The sequence below is a fragment of the Rana temporaria genome, chromosome 4 (assembly GCF_905171775.1).
Source record: "Rana temporaria chromosome 4, aRanTem1.1, whole genome shotgun sequence".
Taxonomy (NCBI): Eukaryota; Metazoa; Chordata; class Amphibia; order Anura; family Ranidae; genus Rana; species Rana temporaria.
In genome coordinates this window covers 23,744,859-23,768,974 of record NC_053492.1, presented here as the reverse complement: position 1 = coordinate 23,768,974, position 24,116 = coordinate 23,744,859, and the positions used below count along the sequence as shown (strand labels likewise).

Here is a 24,116-nt window from a genome sequence, read left to right as displayed (position 1 = left end):
TCCAGCAATTTACTGTCCAGTGGTGAATGTACCTACAGAGCGGCAGGGTGTAAACAGCGGCTTTGCCGTTGTGTTGATTGAATTGTAGTAAGGCGCGTCTCACTAGATGGCTTTAACATGACGGAAGAGACCATGGCGGGACATGGCAGTAGAGTCAAGGCTTGAGGGAAGCGCAGAGCTACTAATGGAGGCACTTAGTTCTCAGTGTCTGAGGCTTCGATGGAAGCATTTATTGCCTACTCCCATGAGCGTAGTGCGAAGATCCCAGCAGGTACGACCCACATTCCCATCTACACCGGCTCTGGTAGAGAAATCTTCTAACTGCTCCATTACCCGGCAGTACCTGACCCACTTACTCTCATGTCTCCAACTTCTCTCTGCTGATTTTTTGGAGGATAACATATGCGTAAAATGCTCTCCAAGCAAATAATTTTTCCATGGTTTAAGATGAAAGAAATATATCTTAGATGCCTCTTAAAAACAGAAACGTGTAAGCTGAACCTCAGACACAAAAACGTTTTTATTTGAATATATTTCGCAATGGCCATAAAGGATTTAAAGTGATATAAACGTGTTTTTTTTTTAAATAACAAACATGTTGTACCTTCTCTGTGCAGTGGTTTTGCACAGAGCAGCTCTGATCTGTCTCTTGTTGAGTCCCTCGTGGGTGCTACTGGCCCCTCCCTACTGCCAAGTGCCCCCAGAGCAAGAAGTTTGCAATGGCAGGCTCCCGAGCTGTGGCTCTGCATGTCCATTCACACACAGAGCCGCGGCTCGGCCCCTCTCTCTCGCGCGCACGCTCGCTCTCTCCTTTTCTCTCTCCTTTTTCTTTTTTCTCTTTTTCTCTCTCCTGCCCTTCTCTCCTTTTCTCTCTGTCTCTCTCTCTCTGTCTGTCTCTCTCTTTCTCTCTATTTTTCTCCCTCTCTCCTGATTGGCTCCCTGACTGTGATTGACAGCCATTGGCTCCCACAGCAGTCTCAGCCAATGAGGAGGCAGAGTCTCCGGATAGCTGAGGCATTCATGCACATCACTGGATGGAGATGGGGCTCAGGTAAGTATTTTCAAACCATTTTGGACGTCAATAAATTTTCACGGTGCCTTACCCTTAAACACTTCCTTGCATCACATGTTGATGCAGATACATCCCCTGCTGACAGTTTGCGGACAGGTGAGTCAATCCCATCTCCTACACTTTTTAAAGGGGTTTGCACATTGACAGACCTTATTGACCTGTCATCCGAGTCCAATCCTTGTCCTGTGGATCCAGTTGATGTATATAGTACTATATCATTTAAGATGAGATCAAACTTTTACCCACTGGGATCCAGAGGCAAGGAGCTCGACTCTTTTCAATCTCTTGTTGAGAGGGATCTCACACGCCTGGCCCGCACCTGCCACACACGCCAGTCTGCTGGCAATTTATCTGCCAAAGAGAAAATGGCTTTGAATGTACTTAAAACGGACATTAACATTGTGATTCGTAATGCTGATAAGGGTGGTTCTGTAGTTGTGTTGGATTCACTAATGTATAAGAATGAAGCAATTCGTCAGTTATCAGATTCCAATACCTATCAACCGCTCAAATCGGATCCCACAGTCCCCTTTACCAAAGTATTAACTACCATTCTTGACAGGGGAGTACAGGCCGGCATTTTCTCAGATTCTGAAAAACTTTTGTTCATCCCCAATCACCCCAGTGTTCCACCATCTACCTGAAGTGCACAAAGGTCTACATCCCCTTATAGGGAGACCTATTGTAGCCGGCATTGGTCCACTTAGTGAGAGATTAGGTGAATGGGTTGATGAACAGCTGCAGCCTCTAGTTACAGAACTGCCGGGCTTCCTTCGGGACACCCAGCAGCTCCTACAGGCTCTTGATGGTTTTACATGGGACGAAAAATTCAGATGGATTACCTGCGATGTAGCCAGTCTGTATTCATGCATCCCCCATCATTTGGGGCTTGCAGCAGTGGCTCACTTTCTTAGGGACTCAGGCAAATTTTCTTTGGCGTTACAAGAGTTTATTTTACTCACATTAGATTATCTACTCACTCATAACTTTTTTACATTTGACGGGGTCTATTACCTCCAAAGATGCGGGGCCTCTATTGGAGCCAAACTTTCTCCCTCCCTCGCCAACCTCTTTATGGGGTGGTGGGAGAGGTCCCGCACCTTTGGATGTGATGGCCCCCACCGTGGCGACACCGTGTTCTATGTTCGCTACATTGATGACCTGTTAGTCACCTCTGATGAACATGCTAACCTTGATAACTGGCTGGCATACTTCAACGAAAATAATCTGAACTTGAGATTTACTGGCAACATTCAGTCCACCACAATAGACTTTCTAGACCTCAAACTCACTGGCATGTCAGAAAGGGTTAAAACTGGTCTGTTTAGGAAGAGCACGGCAGGAAATGCCCTTTTACGTGCAGACTCATCCCATCCATCTCACACTATAAGAGGTATTCCTCTTGGCAAGTTTTTGCGACTTAAACGCATATGTAGCAACACGGAGGACTTTGCTTTTGAATCTTCTGATATGGCCCATAGATTCAAAGCAAGGGGTTACCCAGCCAAAACCATCAATAGGGCACTTTCAAAGGTTAACCTAATACCCAGGTCCGCTCTCATGTGTAATAAAAGAGAACACTCCAAAAAGTTACAGTCCCTTAACAATACCATTCCTGTTTTTTCTACTCCCTTCAGCCCAGAGTTTGATGGTATTCGACGCATTGTCAACAAGTATCTACCGATACTTCACAATGACCCAGCATATCAAACCATTCTGGCCAAGGGCATTAAGTCAGTCAGCCGAGGGGCACCTACTTTAGGGAGCATTTTGTCACCTAGCCTGTTTCGCACTAACCCCACAAAAGAGAGTTGGCTCACATTCAAGGGAACTTTCAAATGTGGTCTTAAGGGATGTAGGTATTGTCCCCATATTAAAACTGGACCAGTAGTACATTCTTGTTCAGGCGACAGAGACCACAACATCAAGCAGTTTATTAACTGCAACACCATGCATTTGGTTTATGTTATTACCTGTGATCTCTGCAATTTGCAGTATGTAGGACGCACTATTAGAAGACTTAAAGACAGACTTAGTGACCACCTCTGACATCGAGAAAGACCACAATACGACTGTGGCCCGACTTTGGAACCGATTACACTTCAGACACCTCGAGCCTACACATACAGGGCATCGAGAAAGTCGTCTGTCCGGTCAGAGGGGGAGATAAATTCAGGTTACTTTGCAAACGCGAAGTCTTCTGGATATTTTTTCTCAATACCAGAATTCCCGCAGGCCTGAACTTCCAATGGGATGTTTCCCACTATTATGACTGACACAATCGATCCCCCGCACCCGGCCGTTTCCACATCCTCATTGATGCTCTCTCTCTGTCTTACATATGTTTACCATGTCGTTTATCATACTGCACACCTGGTCCCCCTTCAATTTACATATACTGTACACTCCTCTCTCCCTCTCCTTGGTCCTTTTGCGAGTAATGCATCCAATCAGCCATTCTGTATTTTCACCTGCATTTCTCACTCACCTTGCATTCAGATTTCTATCTCCTACCAGTAAGCCATCCATGCCCAATCAATTGCTACCCATATAACGATGTACAGACATGTATATATATACACCATGCACCTATGGGTAAGGTTTCTCGGCCTATATGTTCATTTTTATTACTTTTTAGAAAGAGTTATATTAATTAACCGCTATTATGTATTAATTTTATACAGCAACTCCCAGTTGTCTAAAAAGTTTCCGCTGCAAGTTTCTGCTGCAACTTTCATATTTCTCTGTACACTAAGATACCTTTATATTAATGAAAGAATAATTGTTTTTCTTTCTTTTTACTAAGTACTCTTTTTTCATACACGGCTGCACTTTGTACCCGGCCATCTGGGTTATTTAAAAAGGGGGGGGGGTTCTCCTTTACATGCATACAGTAATGGTGTATTTTTTTTTTAAATCAAAACTCTGTTTATTGAGCAAAAAAACATTGTACAAGGTATACAAGCAGTGTACATTTTCCAATAAGCATTAAATACTTCAGGGAGAGTGTGCATATGAACAAAGCTACAAGGGAAAATAGGTAATGCATTCTTGGTAAGTCGGGTGTCCACCGAATCAGTGACCCGTTGCAGAAGTACAGACTACAGACCCTGTTGCCCCCGGTTCCCAGCCCTCCTCCCATTTCCATCTCGGGCCATGTGGTCCTCCGTGGTACCCATTCACCCCTATACACATGTTGCATGGGATTCCAGCCATTTGCTCCACACTTTCTCATATTTCTGTGGGCATCCCCTGTGTGAATAAATCAGCTTTTTGTATGGTAGAGCAGAGTTAACTTCTGCTAGCCAATGGGAGAGTTCCGGAGGGTCCGGTCTCATCCATACCCGTGCCACAACCTTTCGGGCTGCAAAAAGCGTTTTGTGTAAAAATATCTTAGTGAACTTGTTCATCTCCGCGTTTGGAAAGACCCCCAGCAGGCATGGCTTTGGCTGTAGGGTGATAGGGGACCCCATCTTATCATGGAGGAATTTCACTACCTGCTCCCAGTAGGCCTGGATTTTGGTACACTTCCATATCAGGTGGAAAAAGGTGCCTGTGTCGTGGTTGCACATCGGGCAAGTAGCGGGGAAGTCCCTCTTGTACTTGGAGATTCTAAGAGGTGTAAGGTAGGCCCTGTTTATGATAAAGGTTTGTGTGAGGCGGTCCGATAATTTGGGAGATACGAGTTTACAGGCATCTAAAGCATCGCTCCACTCATCGTCCTCCATGGGGCCCACCTCCCCCTCCCAACCGGGTTTTAGAGCGTATGCTGACACTGTCGCGCCTGGTAAAGTGATCATAGTGTGGAACTGGGTAATTAGTTTCTTGTGGTCAGGGTATTTAATTGCTGCCATGAGGGGGTTGTCGGCTAGTGCTAGGTCGTCCTGTGGGAACTGGGCTCGGAAGGCGTGGCGGAGTTGGGCGTATCTAAACAGCATATGGTCAGGCAAGTTATATTCAGTTTGCAGTGTGTCGAAGGATTTGAGCTTTCCGCCCCTGGTAATGTGCGCCAGGTTGTATATCCCTCTAGAACTCCATGCTACAGTATCCCGCATGAGCCTCAGCTCCGGGAGAGCAGCATTGTGCCACAGGGAGGTATAGCCGTGTGGGGATGAGATGCCCAGTCTGTCTGAAACCACGCTCCAGATTCTCCTGTAATGAAACAGCAGGGAATGGCGATCTCCCGCTGGTCCAGCCCCCCCTGCTATCGCCACAAGGGGGTCTTCTGTCGGTTGGGTCCATGGTGGGCATTGGAGGCGGAGGAATCTAGTCTTGTCTATTTTGTCAATATGAAATACCTGTGACAACTGGGCCGCCAGGTAATATGCGTTAAAGTCGGGTAGCGCTAGTCCAGCTAGATCGGTCGGGTTCTTGAGTCTGTGCCATGGGAGTTTGTGTCTTGCAGCACCCCAGACAAACGGTTTGAGGAGAGTTTCCAATAGTTTAAAGCATCTAAGCACGAGATACACCGGAGAGTGCCACACCATGTATAAGATCTTGGGTAATAAAACCATTTTCACGAGATTTATACGGCCTGTGACACCCAGCGGGAGCCGGGCCCAGACCTGGGTCCTCTGTTTTAGCATATCATACAGTGGCGTGACATTCAACGAGACATAGTCTGCCGGGTCTCTGGTGGTCCGGATCCCCAAATATTTAATTTCGGCGACTCTCTGTAGAGGAAGGAGGGCCCTGTCTGCTCTCGCCGGGTAGCTGTCAAGAGGGAGTATTTGGGACTTATCCCAGTTGATTCGGAGTCCCGAGAAGGCGCCAAAGCGCTCTATCAGGGCCAGAGCCACAGGGAGAGAGTCAGTAGAGTCGTCAAGATACAAAAGTGTGTCGTCTGCGTACGTGCTAATCCTTTCCTCCACCTCCCCCTTTCGGAAACCTGTGATGTCTGGGTGTGTACGTATGGCGATCGCTAGGGGCTCTGCCGCCAAAGCATATAGCAGCGGCGACAGGGGGCAGCCCTGCCTCGTGCCCCTTCGCAGAGGGAATCGGTCTGAGGGCCAGCCATTGGCCAGGACTCTGGCCACTGGGGCCTGGTATAGTAGCTTTACCCACTGTATAAATTTGGGGCCCAGTCCGAACCCTGCGAGGCATTTCCAGAGGTACCCCCATTCCACTGAGTTGAACGCCTTGGCTGTATCCAAGGCAACCACTATTCTGGAACCTGGGTTGTCGTGTTGGGCCTGAAGGTTGATGAATAGTCGTCTAAGATTAAATGAGGTATTTCGTCCTGGCATAAATCCCGCTTGGTCGATGTGTATTAGGGAAAGAATTACAGTGTTGAGGCGTGTTGACAGCACCTTGGCTAGTAATGGTGTATTTATCACTCTTTATATCTAAGGACAGGAGGATTGTTACATCTAATCTTTAGTATCGGTCCTATCGGATCACTCCAGGTCCTTTAACCACTTGCTTACTGGGCACATATACCCCCCTCCTGCCCAGGTGAAATTTCAGCTTTCGGCACTGCGTCGCTTTAACTAACAATTGCGCTGTCGTGCGACGTGGCTCCCAAACAAAATTGACGTCCTTTTTTCCCCACAAGTAGAGCTTTCTTTTGGTGGTATTTGATCGCCTGTGCGGTTTTTATTTTTTGCGCTATAAACAAAAAAGTGCGACAATTTTGAAAAAAATACAATATTTTTTACTTCTTGCTATAATAAATATCCCAATTTAAAAAAAAAAAATATTTATTTTTTCTCAGTTTAGGCCGATACGTATTCTTCTACATATTTTTGGTAAAAAAAAAAAAATTTGCAATAAGCGACTGGTTTGCGCAAAAGTTATAGCGCTTACAAAATAGGGGACAGAATTATTATTTTTTATTATTTTTTTTTTTACTAGAAATGGCGGCGATCTGCGATTTTTATTGGGACTGCGACGTTATGGCGGACACATCGGACACATTTTTGGCGCCATTCACATTTATACTGCGATCAGTGCTATAAATATGCACTAATTACAGTATAAATGTGACTGGCATTGAAGGGGTTAACACTAGGGGGTGAGGAAGGGGTTAAATGTATTCCCTGCATTGTGTTCTAACTGTAGGTGGAGGGGGGTGACTGGGGGGGGTGACCGATCTATGTCCCTATGTACAAGAGACACAGATCGGTCTCCTCTCCAGAGACAGCACCGCTGTCTCTGTGTAAAACGGCAATGAGAGATGATCTCTCATTGGCCGCACAGATCGCATCGCAAACGGCCACTCTGATTGGCCGTTCGCGGCGATCTGTAATTGGCTGTGTCCAAGGGACACGGCCAACACAGATTTTCCCCGCTGCGCGCTCTGGAGCGCTCGCGGGGACCGCCCAAAGGGGCGGACGTCGATTGACGTCCACTTGGATTTTGGGATCCGCGCTGTCGCCGTCAATTGAGTATAGCGCGGGTCCCAAGTAGTTAAATTCATGTATCTGTTAGCTAGTACCTACCATACTGAATTTCATTTCATTTCCCCGCCTTACAAATATACTCATACGTACGCACATATGTGCACGTACGTTCATGTGCATTTACGTGCACGTTTTTTCTTTGTTAGCTAGTACCTACCATACTGTATTGTATTTTATTTCCCCGCCTTACACTACAAATATACTTATACGTACGCACATATGTGCACGTACGTTCATGTGCATTTACGTGCACATGTTTTTTCTTTTTTACCATGCACCATCTAACCCCCTCTGGCCATGTTCATATATTTATTCTATTTTTAGATTTGATCTAATTTTTACTTGTGCAGCCGTTTTCAACAATCATATAACAAAATATTAGTTTATGCTTATACACCAGCCTGTATGTATCACCAACTACTAAGAACAGACCGCCTCCATATGTTTTCACTAGTTCATGTTTACATGACCACTGGGAGGCTATACACCGCTACTGTTCCCCACATACGATACTATTTATCGGGCACCCGATTGCAATGTATCCTCAGTGCACTAATACATATTAGTTCACAGGTTTACCAACTTCTTATTTTCATCTTTTTCATTCGAACACTCGCTTATTTTATTTAGGCTTTATGCAAATATTTCTCCACATAATTTTTCTGCAGAAACTTTATTACAATTTCTGCAGTCACGCTAGGTAAAAGCCACTATTTCACACAGTACCTGCTGGTCACTAGATAAGCTCATACATTTATATGCTACACTCATCTATTATACTCCCCTTTGTTTTGGAGATATTTTACATTAGGAGCCCACTCTTTTTATTGCTCCCACAGCACATTCTTTACTTTACTCTAGCATATGTTTTTCTATTTAGTAGCTACAGGAACCAGCACGTTGTGCGTTTTCCTTGCAGCTTCTTTGGGGATTTTTTACACGTTGTGATCATATACATTATATTATATTATTTCAATTTTCATCATATTCGTATTCCACATATGAATCAAGATACGCATTAATATCAATGTATCATCACTTTTTTTCACTGCTGCCTTGTTTATTATTTCAGTGACATTTGATTTACTTGCACCTTGCACCTGATGATTTTTTTGAATTTCATTGCTTCCTTTCATCCACACAAGTGCACTCTGATTTTGCCACAGCTGAAGTATTGCCTCTACTCATAGGCTCTCCTCCACTAGTGGCTAATTCGGGTCACATGTCTTCTGTTAGCACTATTTATTTTGTGTGTGTTTTAGTTGTACTTAGGCCATGAATAAGCACTAACCAAGTGTGAAACGCGTCGGCTGTTTTTGATTTCTGCTGTGTATTTGCGGTGTTTGCTTATGTTCCTTCAATAAAGACAACTCAAGAGTTCTTTGGTGTGCGGCTGTCCATCCGTCCTTTGCTACTTTCCAAGTATTAGGAGGGGCTGCTGCACAGCGAAGGTTTTTTTTTTTCACCTTCATGCACAGAATGCATAAAGGTTAAAAAAAAAACCTTGACCCTTTAAAACCACTATAATAAAGTGTCGCACTCCTAAATACACAATCCCTAAATATCCAAATTAATTGATTAGTACAACCCACTACATAACATAAAGTGATCAAATGTGAACAAACCATATAATATTATCAATAGTGACCACACATATACATAAATAATGCTAAAGCATCCATGTACTGTATAATGGATGAACCGCAATCCGTGTGGTTCAAAAATCACTTATAACATGTATCCATCAGCCCTACAATGCAATCTTCCAACAACTGCATGTAAGCCACTCAGTAAAACACTTCCACCAATCGTGTCTTTTGGGTGTGCTCTCACCTGAAATATTGGATCTCCTAAATTACAGGTCGTCATATAAGCCATATATGAAAGGAATTGCTTAAAGGTGCATCCTCACAGGGTGACACCGTGGATGCACCGGTATAAATGTGCCAACGTCCCGATATTTGAAGATGGACATTAAATTACACTAAGAAATTGGACTTTAAACGGCACATGGGTAGTTTGTGTAAAAATCTAAGTTGTTTTTTTATTATTATTATTATAGAATTCTATAAAATACAGTAATACAAAAAAGTATTTTTATATAATAGTCGGTACACAGCCCAAAATAAAGCTCTAAAAATCACATCCAAAAACTATAATAATGTTAGAACACTCAAATAAGAGAAATACACAACCAACAATCAATACTGGTTGAACAATGTAAATATGGAGTAAATAGCCTTAAATACTGTATGGGTCCGATATGCAGAAGTATTTTCTTGCTTTGCTCTACATGTTTCGCGTGTCTTAGGCTGCATTCACACCTAGGCCGCAGCCGCCCCTCATACGCTGGAGGGATGATTTTACATGGTCGGCTATGGAGATGGTTCACATCTCCACGCCGGACGCCTGACGCCTGAAAAAAGGTCCCGGACCTTTTTTTCAGGCGTCTTTCGGCGTTCGGCATAGGAGATGTGAACCATCTCCATAGAGGGGGTGAGGCTGCATTCACAATCGCGGCGAATCGCGGTACAAAACGCTGCTATTTGCTGCCGCAATTCGCGTGACAAAACGCCGCGATTCAGTACGCCTAGGTGTGAAAGCAGCCTTAACGCTTCTTCAGGAGCATGGTGATCTAACAGAACATATGTAAACAGAAGACAACAATAAAATAACAAATAACACAATTTTTAATACATCAACCAACTTTGTAAAACATCAATATTATTAAAAAGTGATTGCTGTCCACGTGTGGCCTGAATGGGCACAGTCCCCCCATCCCCAGTCACCAGGGCCAAATGAACTAGGCCCCCCCAAAAAAGGCTGGGGCACTGAGGAGTCGGTTATCATGTGGTAAATCTATATATATATATATATATATATATATATATGCACTGACAAACATGGCATATATAACCCCCCCCCCCCCCACACATTTTTTTTGTTAGCACAGTAGTGAGCAAAGATCCACAGAGCCAATATAGGACCATAGATGATAATGTAGAACCCAAAGGAATCCCAAAATCCCTTCATTTGTTTATACTTTTTGCTTATCCCTACGAGAGGCATTGACCTCTACAGGGATGCTTCCTTGGATATGAATCTGAATACATCAGAAGCTATAAAACGTATTCCTTGCTCTGTTAGGCTTCCACCATGGCTAGTGACCTGTCCACCATAGACTCCAGCTAGTGATTTTCCTTTTGTGTGACTGTCTATAAAGCCAACTCCATAAAAACGTGGTTTGACCAGTTTGGTGTGGAGAAACTCATGTCCTCTGCACAGAACCCTGACATCAACCCTACTGAACACTTTTTGCATGAATTGGAATGCCAATGGGAGCCAAGTCTTCCCAGCATGCTGTACCTGATCTCACATGTGATTTTTTTTGTTAGAATTTTTGCCAATTCAGAAAAAAAAAAAAAACACTTTCCAATATCTTCTGGAAAGTCTTCCCAGTAGAGTGAAGTCCATTATAATACCAAAGGTGGGATATCCCCATATTAACGGCCATGGTTTCGGAACAACGAGATGGTCAACAAACTTCTCCAGGGGTGATGCACCCTGTCTCCCTCCTTTACGCCACATTTCCCATGCCCGCCGGACAGACGGGGATTCGGCGCTGGGCTCTTCCCTCTTCACTCGCAGTGCCATCCGCCAAGGACGTACCCGTCAGCTTGGGCTAGACTATGATGGGTCATGGGTGCCGCCTGGAGCCGGATTTTTTGTCATATAGCATATAAAACACAACTTTGCAAGTTTTGAAACTTAAAAAAAAAATTGACCAATATTGATTATTACCTTCTCTTTAAAACGAAATTAAACTTGGAGTTTAGGTCTGCTTTATCTAAAGCCCCAGAAAGCAGCAGATGTTTACGGGAGATTGCATTTACTTTTTGTTTTTTAATAAAGCGCAGTCATTTCAGTCTGTATTTCAGCTCGGTGCACATGTGGAAACTCAGCCTTGTAGTCTGAGATAGGAAATATTGATTTGTACCGTGCCGTTTTGGGAAGTTGCCGTTTGCCGTTAATGGAAATAAGAGCTCTCCACACTGCATGAACCTAGCACAGATGGAGCATTGTGATAGCTGCTTCTTTCTCTGCATTGGAGAAAATAAACCCATTTTATTAAAACTGTGGTGCTTGAATTAGTGGTGTCATTTATTGTGTATCTTCCTTATCCTGCTAATATATGAATACTTGTGTTTTTAGAGTAGAACTGCTGTATTTAAAGTGTGAAAGCGGCAGTGTCATGGGCTGGCTTCATCATAAATAACAATATCTCTTATAGCTTTGCCAACACTTTCCTGCCATCGATGTACTGTTTGTGATTTAATAAGTGAAGCTTGTTGGACATCCCATTACAAACCCATAAGCATTAAAATGCGCCGTCGTATCTATGCGCCGGACTCTGAAACCAATATATGCCTGAAAATAGGCTTCATCCGTCCGACGTAACTTTCCTACGCCGGCGTATCGTGGGCGCATATTTACGCTGGCGCTCCCATTGATTTTCGATTCAAATATGCAAATGAGTGAAATACGGCGATTCACGAACGTAGTTGCGCCCGGCGCATAATATGCATAAGACTTACGTCCGGCGTAAAGTTATTCCCCATATAGGAGGCGCAACTCATGCAAAGGTATGGACCAGGGAACACAGCCGTCGTTTTTGACGTTGTTTACTTAGTACGTGAATAGGGCTAGGCGTAGGTTACGTTCACGTCGTAGACAGTGATTCGACGTATGTTAGGGAGTTGTTTCGACGTGATTCTGGGCATGCGCACTGGGTTGTGTCCACGGGACGGCGCGTGCGCCGTTCGTTTTAAGTACTTGTATGACGCTTGGCCCATCATTTGCATGGTGTCATGCCTCATGAGCATGGCTCACGCCCACTTCCACCTACTCTGGCGTACTTCTCAACAACATTGTCCCTTACTTGTTTGGAGAGTTCCTTGGTCTTCATGGCCGTGTTTGGTTAGTGGTGCCTCTTGCTTAGGTGTTGCAGCCTCTGGGGCCTTTCAGAAAGGTGTGTCTATGTAAGGACAGATCATGTGACACTTAGAATGCACACAGGTGGACATCATTTCACTAATTATGTGACTTATGTGATACGCACATGGCAATTATCAGTGTTTTATTTCTGAAAAATTGTTTTATGTATATATTTTTTCTAATTTTACTTCATTAACTTAGGTTCTGATCCATCACGTATAATTCAGATTAAAAAAAAACATTTAACTAAAGGCTGTAATGTAACAAGATAGGTAAAAAGCCAAGGGGGTGAATACTTTTGCAAGGCCACTGTAGATGATGAGTGAGAAGGCCCGGCTCATGGTTGGTGTTCAAAGTCATCCCAAAGTTCAGTAGTGCTAAGGCATTCAAGTCCTGGCTCACAATTCACATTCCGAGTCATATCAAAGATGTTTAGTAGGCCTGAGATATTGACATTGAATGAGACAACCTGGCTTACAATTGGTGTTCCAAGTCATCTTAAAAGTGTTCAGTAGTGTCAAGGTATTAATGTTGGCTGAGAACACCCGGCTCACAAATGGAAAGTCTTCCAAAGGGTATTCACTGGGCCTGAGGTATTGATGTTGGATGAAAAAACCTGGCTCACAATTGGCGTTCCAAGTCACCCTGAAGGTGTTCAGTAGGGTTGAGGTATTGATGTTGTATGAGAAGACCTGGTTCACAATCGGGGTTCCAAGTCACCCCAAAGGTTTTTTAATGGGGTTCAGGTATTGATGTATGTGAAGACATGGCTCACAATTGGGATTCCAAGTCATCTCAAAGGCAGTCAGTAGGGTTGAGGTGTTAGTGATGGGTCAGAAGGCCTGGTGGCTTACATTTCGCGGTTCAGTTCATCCTAAAGTTGATCAGTAGGGTTGAAGTCAGGGCTCTGTGCAGGCAACTTGAGTTTCTTCACACCAAACTGGTAAAACCATATCTTTATAGATACTGTAACAGAAAAGGGTCTATCACAAAGTTGAAAGCTCACAATTATCCAATTGTTGGCTTTTACTACAGCATACAAATGACTTTGTATGCTGTAGTATTATCATTACCCATCATTTGGATGTATTTGCAGGAGTGAAATGTGTGCCTTTAGTGGCCAAAACATCCGCAGCTGCTCCCTGCAGATTGAGCTTTGGAGTGGTGCCATGGTGCATGTCATTTACGGTATACATTTTATTCTATCTGGCAGCACAAATCATCATAGCATGGTTCAGCACTTTTCCTTATCCCCCACCACATCTACCCTTTGCAGAGTGCTGGTGAAGACCCATTTGCTTAAAGTCAAAATCGAAAAAAAATGGTGGTTGAAGCTCTCCAACCTTAGGCATAATTTTTTTCTTCTCCAACCTGCTGCTTGAACAACCGAGGAGTACGAACGTAATGATCTGATCATCCTTGTGATTCCCGCTTCCAGTGAGCATGCTCACACGGTTAGCACTGTACAAAGCAGCAGTGGCCTAACTGGCTCACACTGCTATGGATTGCGTGAAGCTACTTTTGTAATAGGAAGACAGAACTATGTATTTATACTACCGTGTTTCCCCGAAAATAAGCCTGGGTCTCATATTCATTTTGGCAACCAAAAACACAGTAGGGCTTATTTTCGGGGTAGGGATTGCTATTTAATGTGCTGTCTTCTCTACCCCTCTCCCTCCCTGCCTGACAGGAATCCCCTGTGTGAAGTGAAGTAAAAGTGGTTGTGGGCTGCTAGAGTCCTCTCTATTACAGTAGTATATATGGTGGGAAAGGTGTGCGTTTCTGTAATCTGTTGTGTCGGGTACCTTGTTGTAGTGCCGCTCTAGGCTGCCATAGCCCACCTGAGCACTCTTCCAAGATCCTAGCCTGGCATTGCAGAGGGAGGGGGGCCGAGATCCCCCCCTGACAGGCAGGAGAAGAGGAGGAGACAACCACTTCAAACTAGGGCTTATTTTCAGGGTAGAGCTTTTATTGTAGCCCTCCTGTAAAACCAAGGTAGGTCTTATTTTCAGGGTAGGTCTTGCTTTCAGGGGAAACACTATAGCAGTATTTAAGGTTATGCAGGAGCACTAATGCACCATGTTATCACATGTTAATGTGCACAGCATTAAGGAAATGCATTTGTTTTGAATGGACTGGCTGTACACCTTAAAGAGAACCTGTTGCCAGGCCATTCATTTCATCATCAATCCTCCCATAGGAGTATAATGTACTGTATGTGCATTTAATATATTTTAGGCATGTTCTTTACCTATAAAGGCTTCCCTAGTGTAGACATCCAAACCCCTGAGACTGCTGCTGGGCCCCACCATCTTGGGTGTAATTACAGCAGCCCTAGCAGACTCAGAGCTGTCACTGAAGTTGGCACTGCATAGTAAAGGCACTGTTGTCTTTAAGAATTCGATTTTTATAGGGAATGAGAGCAGATCTTGGATTTTGTCAGGTTCCATGACAACAAGTTTTTTTTATACTTCTGCTTTTCAGTTTTCTGACTTGTTTTCTTTTTTCCCCTCCAGGTGTTGGCACCCGAAACTATTACAGAAAAATCGGCTATGAGCTAGAGGGGCCATACATGGTGAAGAGACTGGACTGAGAGGAGGGGACACCTATGACCATCAATCTCTGCTTATGCATCTGTATCTGGATATTTGTTTTATTATTTTCCTTTCTCGATCTTCCTTTGCCTTTTTTTCTATGAGGACAGAGCCGTGTATCTTATTTATATTCAAATAAACGCACAACTGGTCAATGCTGCTTGTTATTTTTGACTTAATATCAATTTATATTGTTTCTTATGTTCTGATTAAATTTGTTACGAAGAGAAGAATTCCTTGAAACTATTGTTGGTAGTGAATTACAGACAGGGCCGATCCTAGGCAGGGTGCACAGGGTGCTTTGCACCCAGGCGCCTGCAGAGGTGGGGGCGCCAAAGTGGCAGAGTTCTCCCCTCCCTCCTTCTGTCCTTGTTTGTGTCCGTCCAGAACTAGTGTTCCGAGCATAGGTGCGTGTCCGCCCAGAACTGATGTGTCTCTGACCATCTCCTGTACTATGTCTGTAGTCGCTGATCATCTCCTGTACTGTGTGTCTGCAGTCTCTGATCATCTCCTGTACTGTGTGTCTGCAGTCTCTGACCATCTCCTGTATTAGGTCTGCAGTCTCTGACCGTCTCCTGTACTAAGTCTGCAGTCTCTGACCATCTCCTGTACTATGTCTGCAGTCTCTGACCGTCTCCTGTACTATGTCTGTAGTTTCTGATCATCTCCTGTACTGTGTCTGCAGTCTCTGATCATCTCCTGTACTGTGTCTGCAGTCTCTGATCATCTCCTGTACTGTGTGTCTGCAGTCTCTGACCATCTCCTGTACTAAGTCTGCAGTCTCTGACCATCTTCTGTACTAAGTCTGTAGTCTCTGACCATCTTCTGTACTAAGTCTGTAGTCTCTGATCATCTCCTGTACTGTGTGTCTGCAGTCTCTGACCATCTCCTGTACTGTGTGTCTGCAGTCTCTGACCATCTCCTGTACTAAGTCTGCAGTCTCTGACCATCTCCTGTACTATGTCTGCAGTCTCTGACCGTCTCCTGTAGTATGTCTGGGGGCTCTTTCTAACAGACTCTCTAACAGAAGCCATCTCTGTGTCCATCAGAGAGGCTCCCCTCCAGGTCCCAATAAAGTACTCTGCTTCTCTTCCTGTATTTTGTCCTGATTACAGATGTTAAAACTGTGTGCTACTGTGAGGGGCCTGAAGTTGGCCTGATATTGGAAGCTCCTGGTGCTCAACCTGTGGTGGTTTAACACTCATGGTGGTCATAGATGGATTTAAATTTGTCTGGGTCATGGGTCAGGGTATGGCTGAATTTCGACCTATGGGTGGCCAGTGTAGTTGAACAGAAGTTGAACTACCAATCGATTTCTGATTAGAAAGGAGGGGAGAGCGGTAACAAACCTCTCTACTTTTGAGCCATTATGTATAGAGACTAAAAAGTTCACTTACATAGTATAAAAAGTTGAATTTTATTACAAAGATAAATAACATGAAAACAATATTTCTTACCATATCAAAAATCACTTGTTCTACAAAGGGGCATAAATTACAGACACTACCACTCAACATGTTTCGCTCGATAGATCTTCCTCAGGAGATTCCGGTGTGACGTTTTATATGCTATAGACAACAAAGAGATTTAAAAAAACGGAAAGAACTAAGGCCAAATGCGCAGAATCTGGACTTAAACTCAATCGCTCTGTAATGTATGCTCCTTTATAGAACACATGATTTTTGATATGGATGAAATATTGTTCTCATGTTTTTTTATCTTTGTAATAAAATTCAACTTTCTACACTATGTACCGTATTTGCGAGCGTATAAGACGACCCCCTAATTTTCCAGCTAAAATTTTGCTGTGCCATTATTACATGCCTCGCTGTGCCGTTATTACATGCCTCACTGTGCCATTCCATTCCCTACCTTCTCCTGTTTACAGCGTACAGACGGCGGCCATCCATTATTAAAAAGCCGCGCCTCCTTCACAGCACGAGCCCGAGAATGAGAGGACATCCGTGATATGCGGAACACTGAACAGAGGCTCTTCTGGGAAAATTAGTATTCCGCCTATCACGGAACAGTCTGAGGAGGAGGCGCGGCTTTTGAATAATGGATGGCCGCCGTCTGACACGACTTTTGGGGCATTATTTTAGATGCAAAAGGTCGTCTTATACGCCGGAAAATACGGTAAGTGAAATTTTTAGTCTTTATACATAACACCTCAAAAGTCCCAAGGTTTGTTACCGCTCTCCCCCCCCCCCCCTTTCTAATCTCCAGTTTATTGGGATGTGGTGTTTCAGTGATTCCTCTGTCTTGCCTTATAAAATACCAATCGACTTCTGTTCAACCGTCCTGTTGGATAAAAAGCTGCTCGATCAGTGGATGCATCCAGTGGCTGCAGCTCTGATCTGTGTATTCTGACTGCGGGGGAGTTTCCAACAATTGTACAGCGTGGAGTATTCCCCATCCACCTCAAGTGTGTGTGAGGGAATAGGGTCAGTTCTTTTAGTTCAGCTTGTTGGCTAAATGAGAAAATGGAATAGTGTATGGCCACCTGAAAGGGCCTTCAGATCCCAGCATGGGTATGAAATAATGGGGTGGTGTCTAAAGGATTTCATCTGCCTTTGGGCACATGCGTTGGTCAGATGGTATTCCCCAATCTCACAGCTCTCTTATGTCCCCTCTACATATATCCCCTTCCACCAGCCACCTTAATCACCCCACGACAGACTCCCACCAGCTGCCTCACATGCCAACTGACCAGTGTTGCCAACCGTCAGTATTTTTATTGGCAGCCAGTAAAAAACAGGAAATTTTCTCCTGCCAGTAAAAAAATATGGCTGTGACACTTGGCTAGGTCCCGAGTCAGCCGAGACCATCTGAATGCCTGCTACAGTGTGTTAGGCTGGCTCTGGTGGAGGCGGTGCTTGAGCATGTCCTGTGATGTCATAGTGCAAGGGAGCCAAGCAGAGCGGCCAGAGCCTTGTGTGTGGCGTCGGGAGCAAGACAGGCCAGGGGCGGGACTGTCAGTGCTGTTTAGACTGGAGTGGACTGGAGGATCACCTGGCATGGAGAGTGACTCTCGCTGTGACTCAGGAGGGGACATGTTGTGTCGGTGATCTATCTGTCATTGTCACTGTGAGAGTCGGTTTCATATGTGTGTGCCTGACCCAATCTACTTGTCCTGTGCCTGAGCTACTTACTTCATATATCGAAAATAAAATAAGAAATATGTTTCTTTATCGTACATCACGGGACACAGAGCGGCATTCATTACTATATGGGTTATATGGAGTACCTTCAGGTGTAGACACTGGCAATCTCAAACAGGAAATGCCCCTCCCTATATAACCCCCTCCCATAGGAGGAGTACCTCAGTTTTTACGCCAGTGTCTTAGGTGTTAGTCATGGTTTAGCTTGCCTCCGCATCCTTGGGATTAGGTGAGCTACCGGTTCTGTCCAAAAAAGCCTCAGCGCTAAAGTGGTCAGTAACCGGACCCCAAACCCTTGGGGTATAGCCCATAATGCTTTTCTTTTTAGAGAGCTGGACCCTGGGCCCAGAACTTAGAAACCTTTGGGTACCTAAAGTTTTCTGTTGCCAGGGTGCTATATGGGCCCAGGACAGTGGATCCTTCATAGGAACCCAGGGCCTGAAGGTCTAGACATCCCCACGGAGAGGCTGCGATTGGGGTCGCTCAAGCATTATCGGATCAATTTAAGCAGATGCTTAAACTTATTCCGGCCCAGCAGGCAGAAAAAATGTCCCTAAGGCCATATGTTTTACGGTAGACGCAATCAAGGATTCTATCCAGCAAGCGTCACGTTTATCGTTATCCCTTATCCATATGAGAAGACTCTTATGGTTAAAAAGCTGGGAGGCTGAGCCCCCATGCAAGAAGCTCCTGGTAGGGTTCCCCTTCCATGGAGGACGACTCTTCGGAGAAGACCTAGATAAATACATTCAGACCATTTCAAACGGCAAGAGTACTCTCTTGCCAACTAAGAAGAAGGTTCAGGGACCTGCGTTTAAACGACAGTATTCCCCTGGGCAGGGGCCCTCTAATGCCAAGCAGTATCGACGGCCTCCTGCAAAAGCAAACTTCGGCTTCAACAGCAGATCACAAGGACAGGCTGTTAGAGGCAAAAGGCAGTGGTTTCGCAAACCAGCAAAACCAGCCCCCAAGCCAACCTTATGAAGGGGCGCCCCCACCCACGAAGGTGGGGGGAAGGCTGCGACTCTTTTCAGAGATTTGGGAAGCCAGCATTCCCGACGAGTGGGTACGGTCTTCCGTGGCCACAGGCTACAAATTAGATTTCCTAAGGTTTCCTCCTCCTCATTTCCAGAAGTCGAGGATTCCAAACGATCCGGAAAAGGGAGCCGCATTAAGATCGGCATTAGATCATCTACTTTCCCAGGAAGTAATAGTAGAGGTACCAGTCCTGGAACAGGGGCTGGGTTTCTACTCCAACCTATTCATCATCCCAAAATCCAATGGAGATGTCAGGCCAATTTTGGACCTAAAGATGGTAAATGCATATCTAAAGATCCGCTCATTTCGGATGGAATCCGTGCGGTCAGCAGCTGCCACACTCCAGAAGGACGACTTCATGGCGTCCATAGACATAAAGGATGCCTACCTTCATGTTCCAATTTATCAGCCACATCAAAGATATCTACGCTTCATGGTGGCTTCGCGTCACTTCCAATTCGTGGCGCTTCCCTTCGGGTTGGCTACGGCCCCCCGGGTGTTCACGAAGGTCCTAGCTCCAATCCTAGCCAAACTAAGGATCCAAGGGGTCACGATCCTAGCATACCTGGACGACCTCCTAGTCATAGATCACTCGTCTCCCGGCTTGGAGCGAGCAGTGGCCCTCACGGTCCAATACCTCGAGAGGTTCGGCTGGGTCCTAAATCGAGAAAAGTCAGCTTTCCAGCCCACAAAGCAGTTGGAATATCTCGGCATGAGATTAGACACAGAACAACAAGGAGTGTTCCTACCTCTGAGGAAGGTAAAAGCCATCAAGGAATTAATCCTACTGGTTCTAAGCAAGAAAGAACCGACTATTCGCCTATGTATGAGGTTACTAGGCAAGATGGTGGCCACATTCGAGGCGGTACCATACGCCCAGAGCCACACTCGCATCCTACAGGCAGCCATCCTGTCAGCATGGAGCAGAAGGCCACAGGCCTTGGATATCCCGTTGCCGCTCTCATCAAGAGTCCGACAAAGTCTGTGTTGGTGGTTAGACCCTCAGAATCTACTGAAGGGGAGGTCTTTCAGCCCAGTGGCTTGGAAGATAGTGACCACAGACGCCAGCCTGACGGGCTGGGGAGCAATTTTGGATGGTTGCACTCGCCAAGGTACTTGGGCAAAGCCAGAGAAGCAGTTGCCCATCAACATCTTGGAGCTCAGAGCTGCTCGACTAGCCCTCAGGGCTTGGACGTCAAAATTGCAGGGGTTCCCGGTGAGAATTCAATCGGACAATGCCACGGCCGTGGCACACATAAATCACCAAGGGGGAACCAGGAGTCAAGCCGCTCAGAGAGAGGTGAGCTTGATTCTTCTATGGGCAGAGGCTCATGTGCCCTGCATATCGGCAATATTCATTCCAGGAGTGGACAACTTTCAGGCGGACTTCTTAAGCCGCCAGACTCTATGGCCGGGGGAATGGTCTCTGCATCCACTAGTCTTTCAAGCACTCTGCCAAAGATGGGGAGTGCCGGACGTGGATATCATGGCATCGAGACTCAACAAGAAACTAGACAGGTTCATGTCCCGCTCAAGGGATCCGATGGCCTGCGGAACCGATGCGTTGGTTTGCCCTTGGCATCAGTTCAAACTTCTTTATGCGTTTCCCCCGCTCCAGTTACTACCCCGCCTGCTGCGCAGGATCCGGGTGGAGCACATACCAGTCATCCTGGTAGCTCCAGCATGGCCCAGAAGGGCATGGTACTCACTAATCTTAAGGATGGTAGTGGGAGACCCTTGGACTCTTCCTCTACGGCCAGACCTGCTATCGCAAGGTCCGATCCTCCACCCTGCCTTACGGCATCTAAATTTGACGGCCTGGAAGCTGAATCCCTGATTCTCAGGGGTAGAGGTCTGTCTCAGAAAGTAATCTCTACCCTAATCAGAGCCAGGAAACCGGTCTTTAGGGTGATTTATTACAGGGTCTGGAAGGCCTATGTAGGCTGGTGTGAGTCCAAGCGATGGCTTTCTCGCAAATTTACCATCGATAGAGTATTACGTTTTCTCCAGCTAGGAGTGGATAAAGGATTGGCATTAAGCACAATCAAAGGACAGATTCTGCTCTGTCAGTGTGGTTTCAGCGGCCGCTGGCCACCCACTCGCTGGTTAAGACCTTCCTTCAAGGGGTCTTACGTATTAGACCTCCAGTTAAATCCCCGCTTTGTCCGTGGGATTTAAATCTTGTTCTGTCAAGTTTACAGAAACAACCGTTTGAGCCGTTGGCTGATATTCCTTTGGTTCTACTGACAAGGAAGTTAGTATTTTTGGTTGCCATAGTTTCCGCAAGAAGAGTTTCGGAGCTGGCAGCCTTATCCTGTAAGGAACCATATCTTGTTTTTCATAAGGACAGGGTCGTTCTCCGCCCTCATCCTTCCTTCCTTCCGAAGGTCATATCCAGTTTTCATTTGAACCAGGATTTGGTATTACCATCCTTCTTCCCTAAACCTACTTCCAGAAAGGAAGGGTTGCTGCATACCTTGGATATTGTCAGGGCCATGAAGGCCTATCTTAAAGCTACAAAGAAGATCCGGAAGACAGATGTGCTGTTCATTCTACCGGATGGGCCCAAGAAGGGGCAGGCAGCTGCAAAGTCCACCATTTCTAGGTGGATTAAGCAATTAATCACTCAGGCCTACGGCTTGAAAGGGTTGCCTCCTCCAGTATCATTAAAGGCTCATTCTACTAGAGCCATGGGCGCCTCCTGGGCAGCACACCACCAGATCTCTATGGCTCAAGTTTGCAAGGCGGCAACCTGGTCTTCTGTCCACACGTTTACAAAATTCTACAAGTTGGACGTAAGAAGGAATACTGATACTGCCTTCGGGCAGGCAGTGCTGCAGGCTGCAGTTTGAGACCCTCGGATTCCGGGGGCTCCTCTTGTTCGAGTTAAATTTAAAATTTTTATTTTTCTCAACTAAGTTGGATTTATTATGATTTGAGTATATCTCTAAATTAAATCCTTTTGTCTTGGAGATGTTCTCCCTCCCCTCATTGTAAGCATTGCTTTGGGACATCCCATATAGTAATGAATGCCGCTCTGTGTCCCGTGATGTACGATAAAGAAAAAGAGATTTTTAATACAGCTTACCTGTAAAATCTTTTTCTTGGAGTACATCACGGGACACAGAGCTCCCACCCCTCTTTTTTGAGGACCATTTTGGGAGGCATACTGCTTGCTACAAAACTGAGGTACTCCTCCTATGGGAGGGGGTTATATAGGGAGGGGCATTTCCTGTTTGAGATTGCCAGTGTCTACACCTGAAGGTACTCCATATAACCCATATAGTAATGAATGCCGCTCTGTGTCCCGTGATGTACTCCAAGAAAAAGATTTTACAGGTAAGCTGTATTAAAAATCTCTTTTTTTTGCATTAATATGTACCTTAAATCACATTGCTAATTGCACATTGTACTTTTTTGTAGCCTAAATACTGAAATTTGCACTTAAATCTGTAATTTTTAAACTTTTGGAAATGCCAGTAAAAACTTGGCTGTGCCAGTAAATTTTGTGTGGTTTGTCAGTAAATTTCAGTCTGGTAGGGTGGCAACACTGCAACTGACAGAAATTCCTTGAATCCCCTCCCAAGGACGCTTACACACTGTCGCACAAATGTTGCTGGGAAATTCCGATGGTCAAGAACGCGGACACGTACAACACTACGACGAGCCGAGAAAAATTAAGTACAATGATTCCGAGCATGCGTCAAATTGGTTCCTAGCATGCGCAGCACTTTTGTGCATCGGAAATGGCTGCACATGATCGGAATTGAGAACCAGCTCTCAAACATTTGTTGTCAGAAATTCCCCCGCTCGCCCCTGATCCCCACGCGCATTCCCGGCGGGTGCGATCACCGCCGGGCACCCGCGATCGCTCGTTACAGAGCGAAAACCGGGAGCTGTGTGTGTAAACGGTCCTGTCAGGGGGGGGAAATTACCTATCGTCTGTTCGTACAATGTATGAACAGCGATTTGTCATTTCCCAATGTCAGTCCCACCCCCCTTCAGTTAGAACACACCCAGGGAACATGATTAACCCCTTCCTCGCCCCCTAGTGTTAACCCCTTCACTGCCAGTGGCAATTTTATAGTAATCAATGCATTTTTATAGCACTGATTGATATTAAAATGCCAATGGTCCCAAAAATGTGTCCGAAGTGTCCGCCATAATGTCGCAGTACCGATAAAAATTGCTGATCGCCGCCATTACTAGTAAAAAAAAAAAATATTAATAAAAATGCCATAAAAACTATCCCCTATTTTGTAAACGCTATAACTTTTGCGCAAACCAATCAATAAACACTTATTGCAATTTTTTTAATGAAAAATAGGTAGAAGAATACGTATCGGCCTAAACTGAGGAAAACATTTTTCTTTATCGTACATCACGGGACACAGAGCGGCATATTCATTACTATGTGGGTTATATGGAGTACCTTCAGGTGATGGACACTGGCAATCTCAAACAGGAAGTCCCCTCCCTATATAACCCCCTCCCATAGGAGGAGTACCTCAGTTTTTACGCCAGTGTCTTAGGTGTTGGTCATGGTTTAGCTTGCCTCCACATCCTTGGGATTAGGTGAGCTAACCGGTTCTGTCCAAAGGCCTCAGCGCTAAAGTGGTCAGTAACCGGACCCCAAACCCTTGGGGTATAGCCCATAATGCTTTTCTTTTTAGAGAGCTGGACCCTGGGCCCAGAACTTAGAAACCTTTGGGGGCCTAAAGTTTCTGTTGCCAGAGTGCTATATGGGCCCAGGACAGTGGATCCTTCATAGGAACCCAGGGCCTGAAGGTCTAGTACGCTACCCACGGAGATGGGGGAAGATTGGACCGCTTGCTGTGCAAAGTCCTGCGGCATG

General features: G+C 45.3%; 1 protein-coding gene across 1 annotated transcript in view; it reads left to right on the top strand.

The window, feature by feature from the left end:
* Window positions 1-15,217, top strand: part of ELP3 (elongator acetyltransferase complex subunit 3) — a 210,073-nt gene extending 194,856 nt beyond the window's left edge. Inside the window, exon 15 of the mRNA XM_040348125.1 lies at window positions 14,985-15,217. Within this exon, the coding sequence (XP_040204059.1) occupies window positions 14,985-15,061 (77 nt within the window). The 3' untranslated portion in view covers window positions 15,062-15,217. The remainder of the gene's footprint in view (window positions 1-14,984) is intronic.
* The last annotated feature ends 8,899 nt before the right edge of the window (window positions 15,218-24,116 follow it).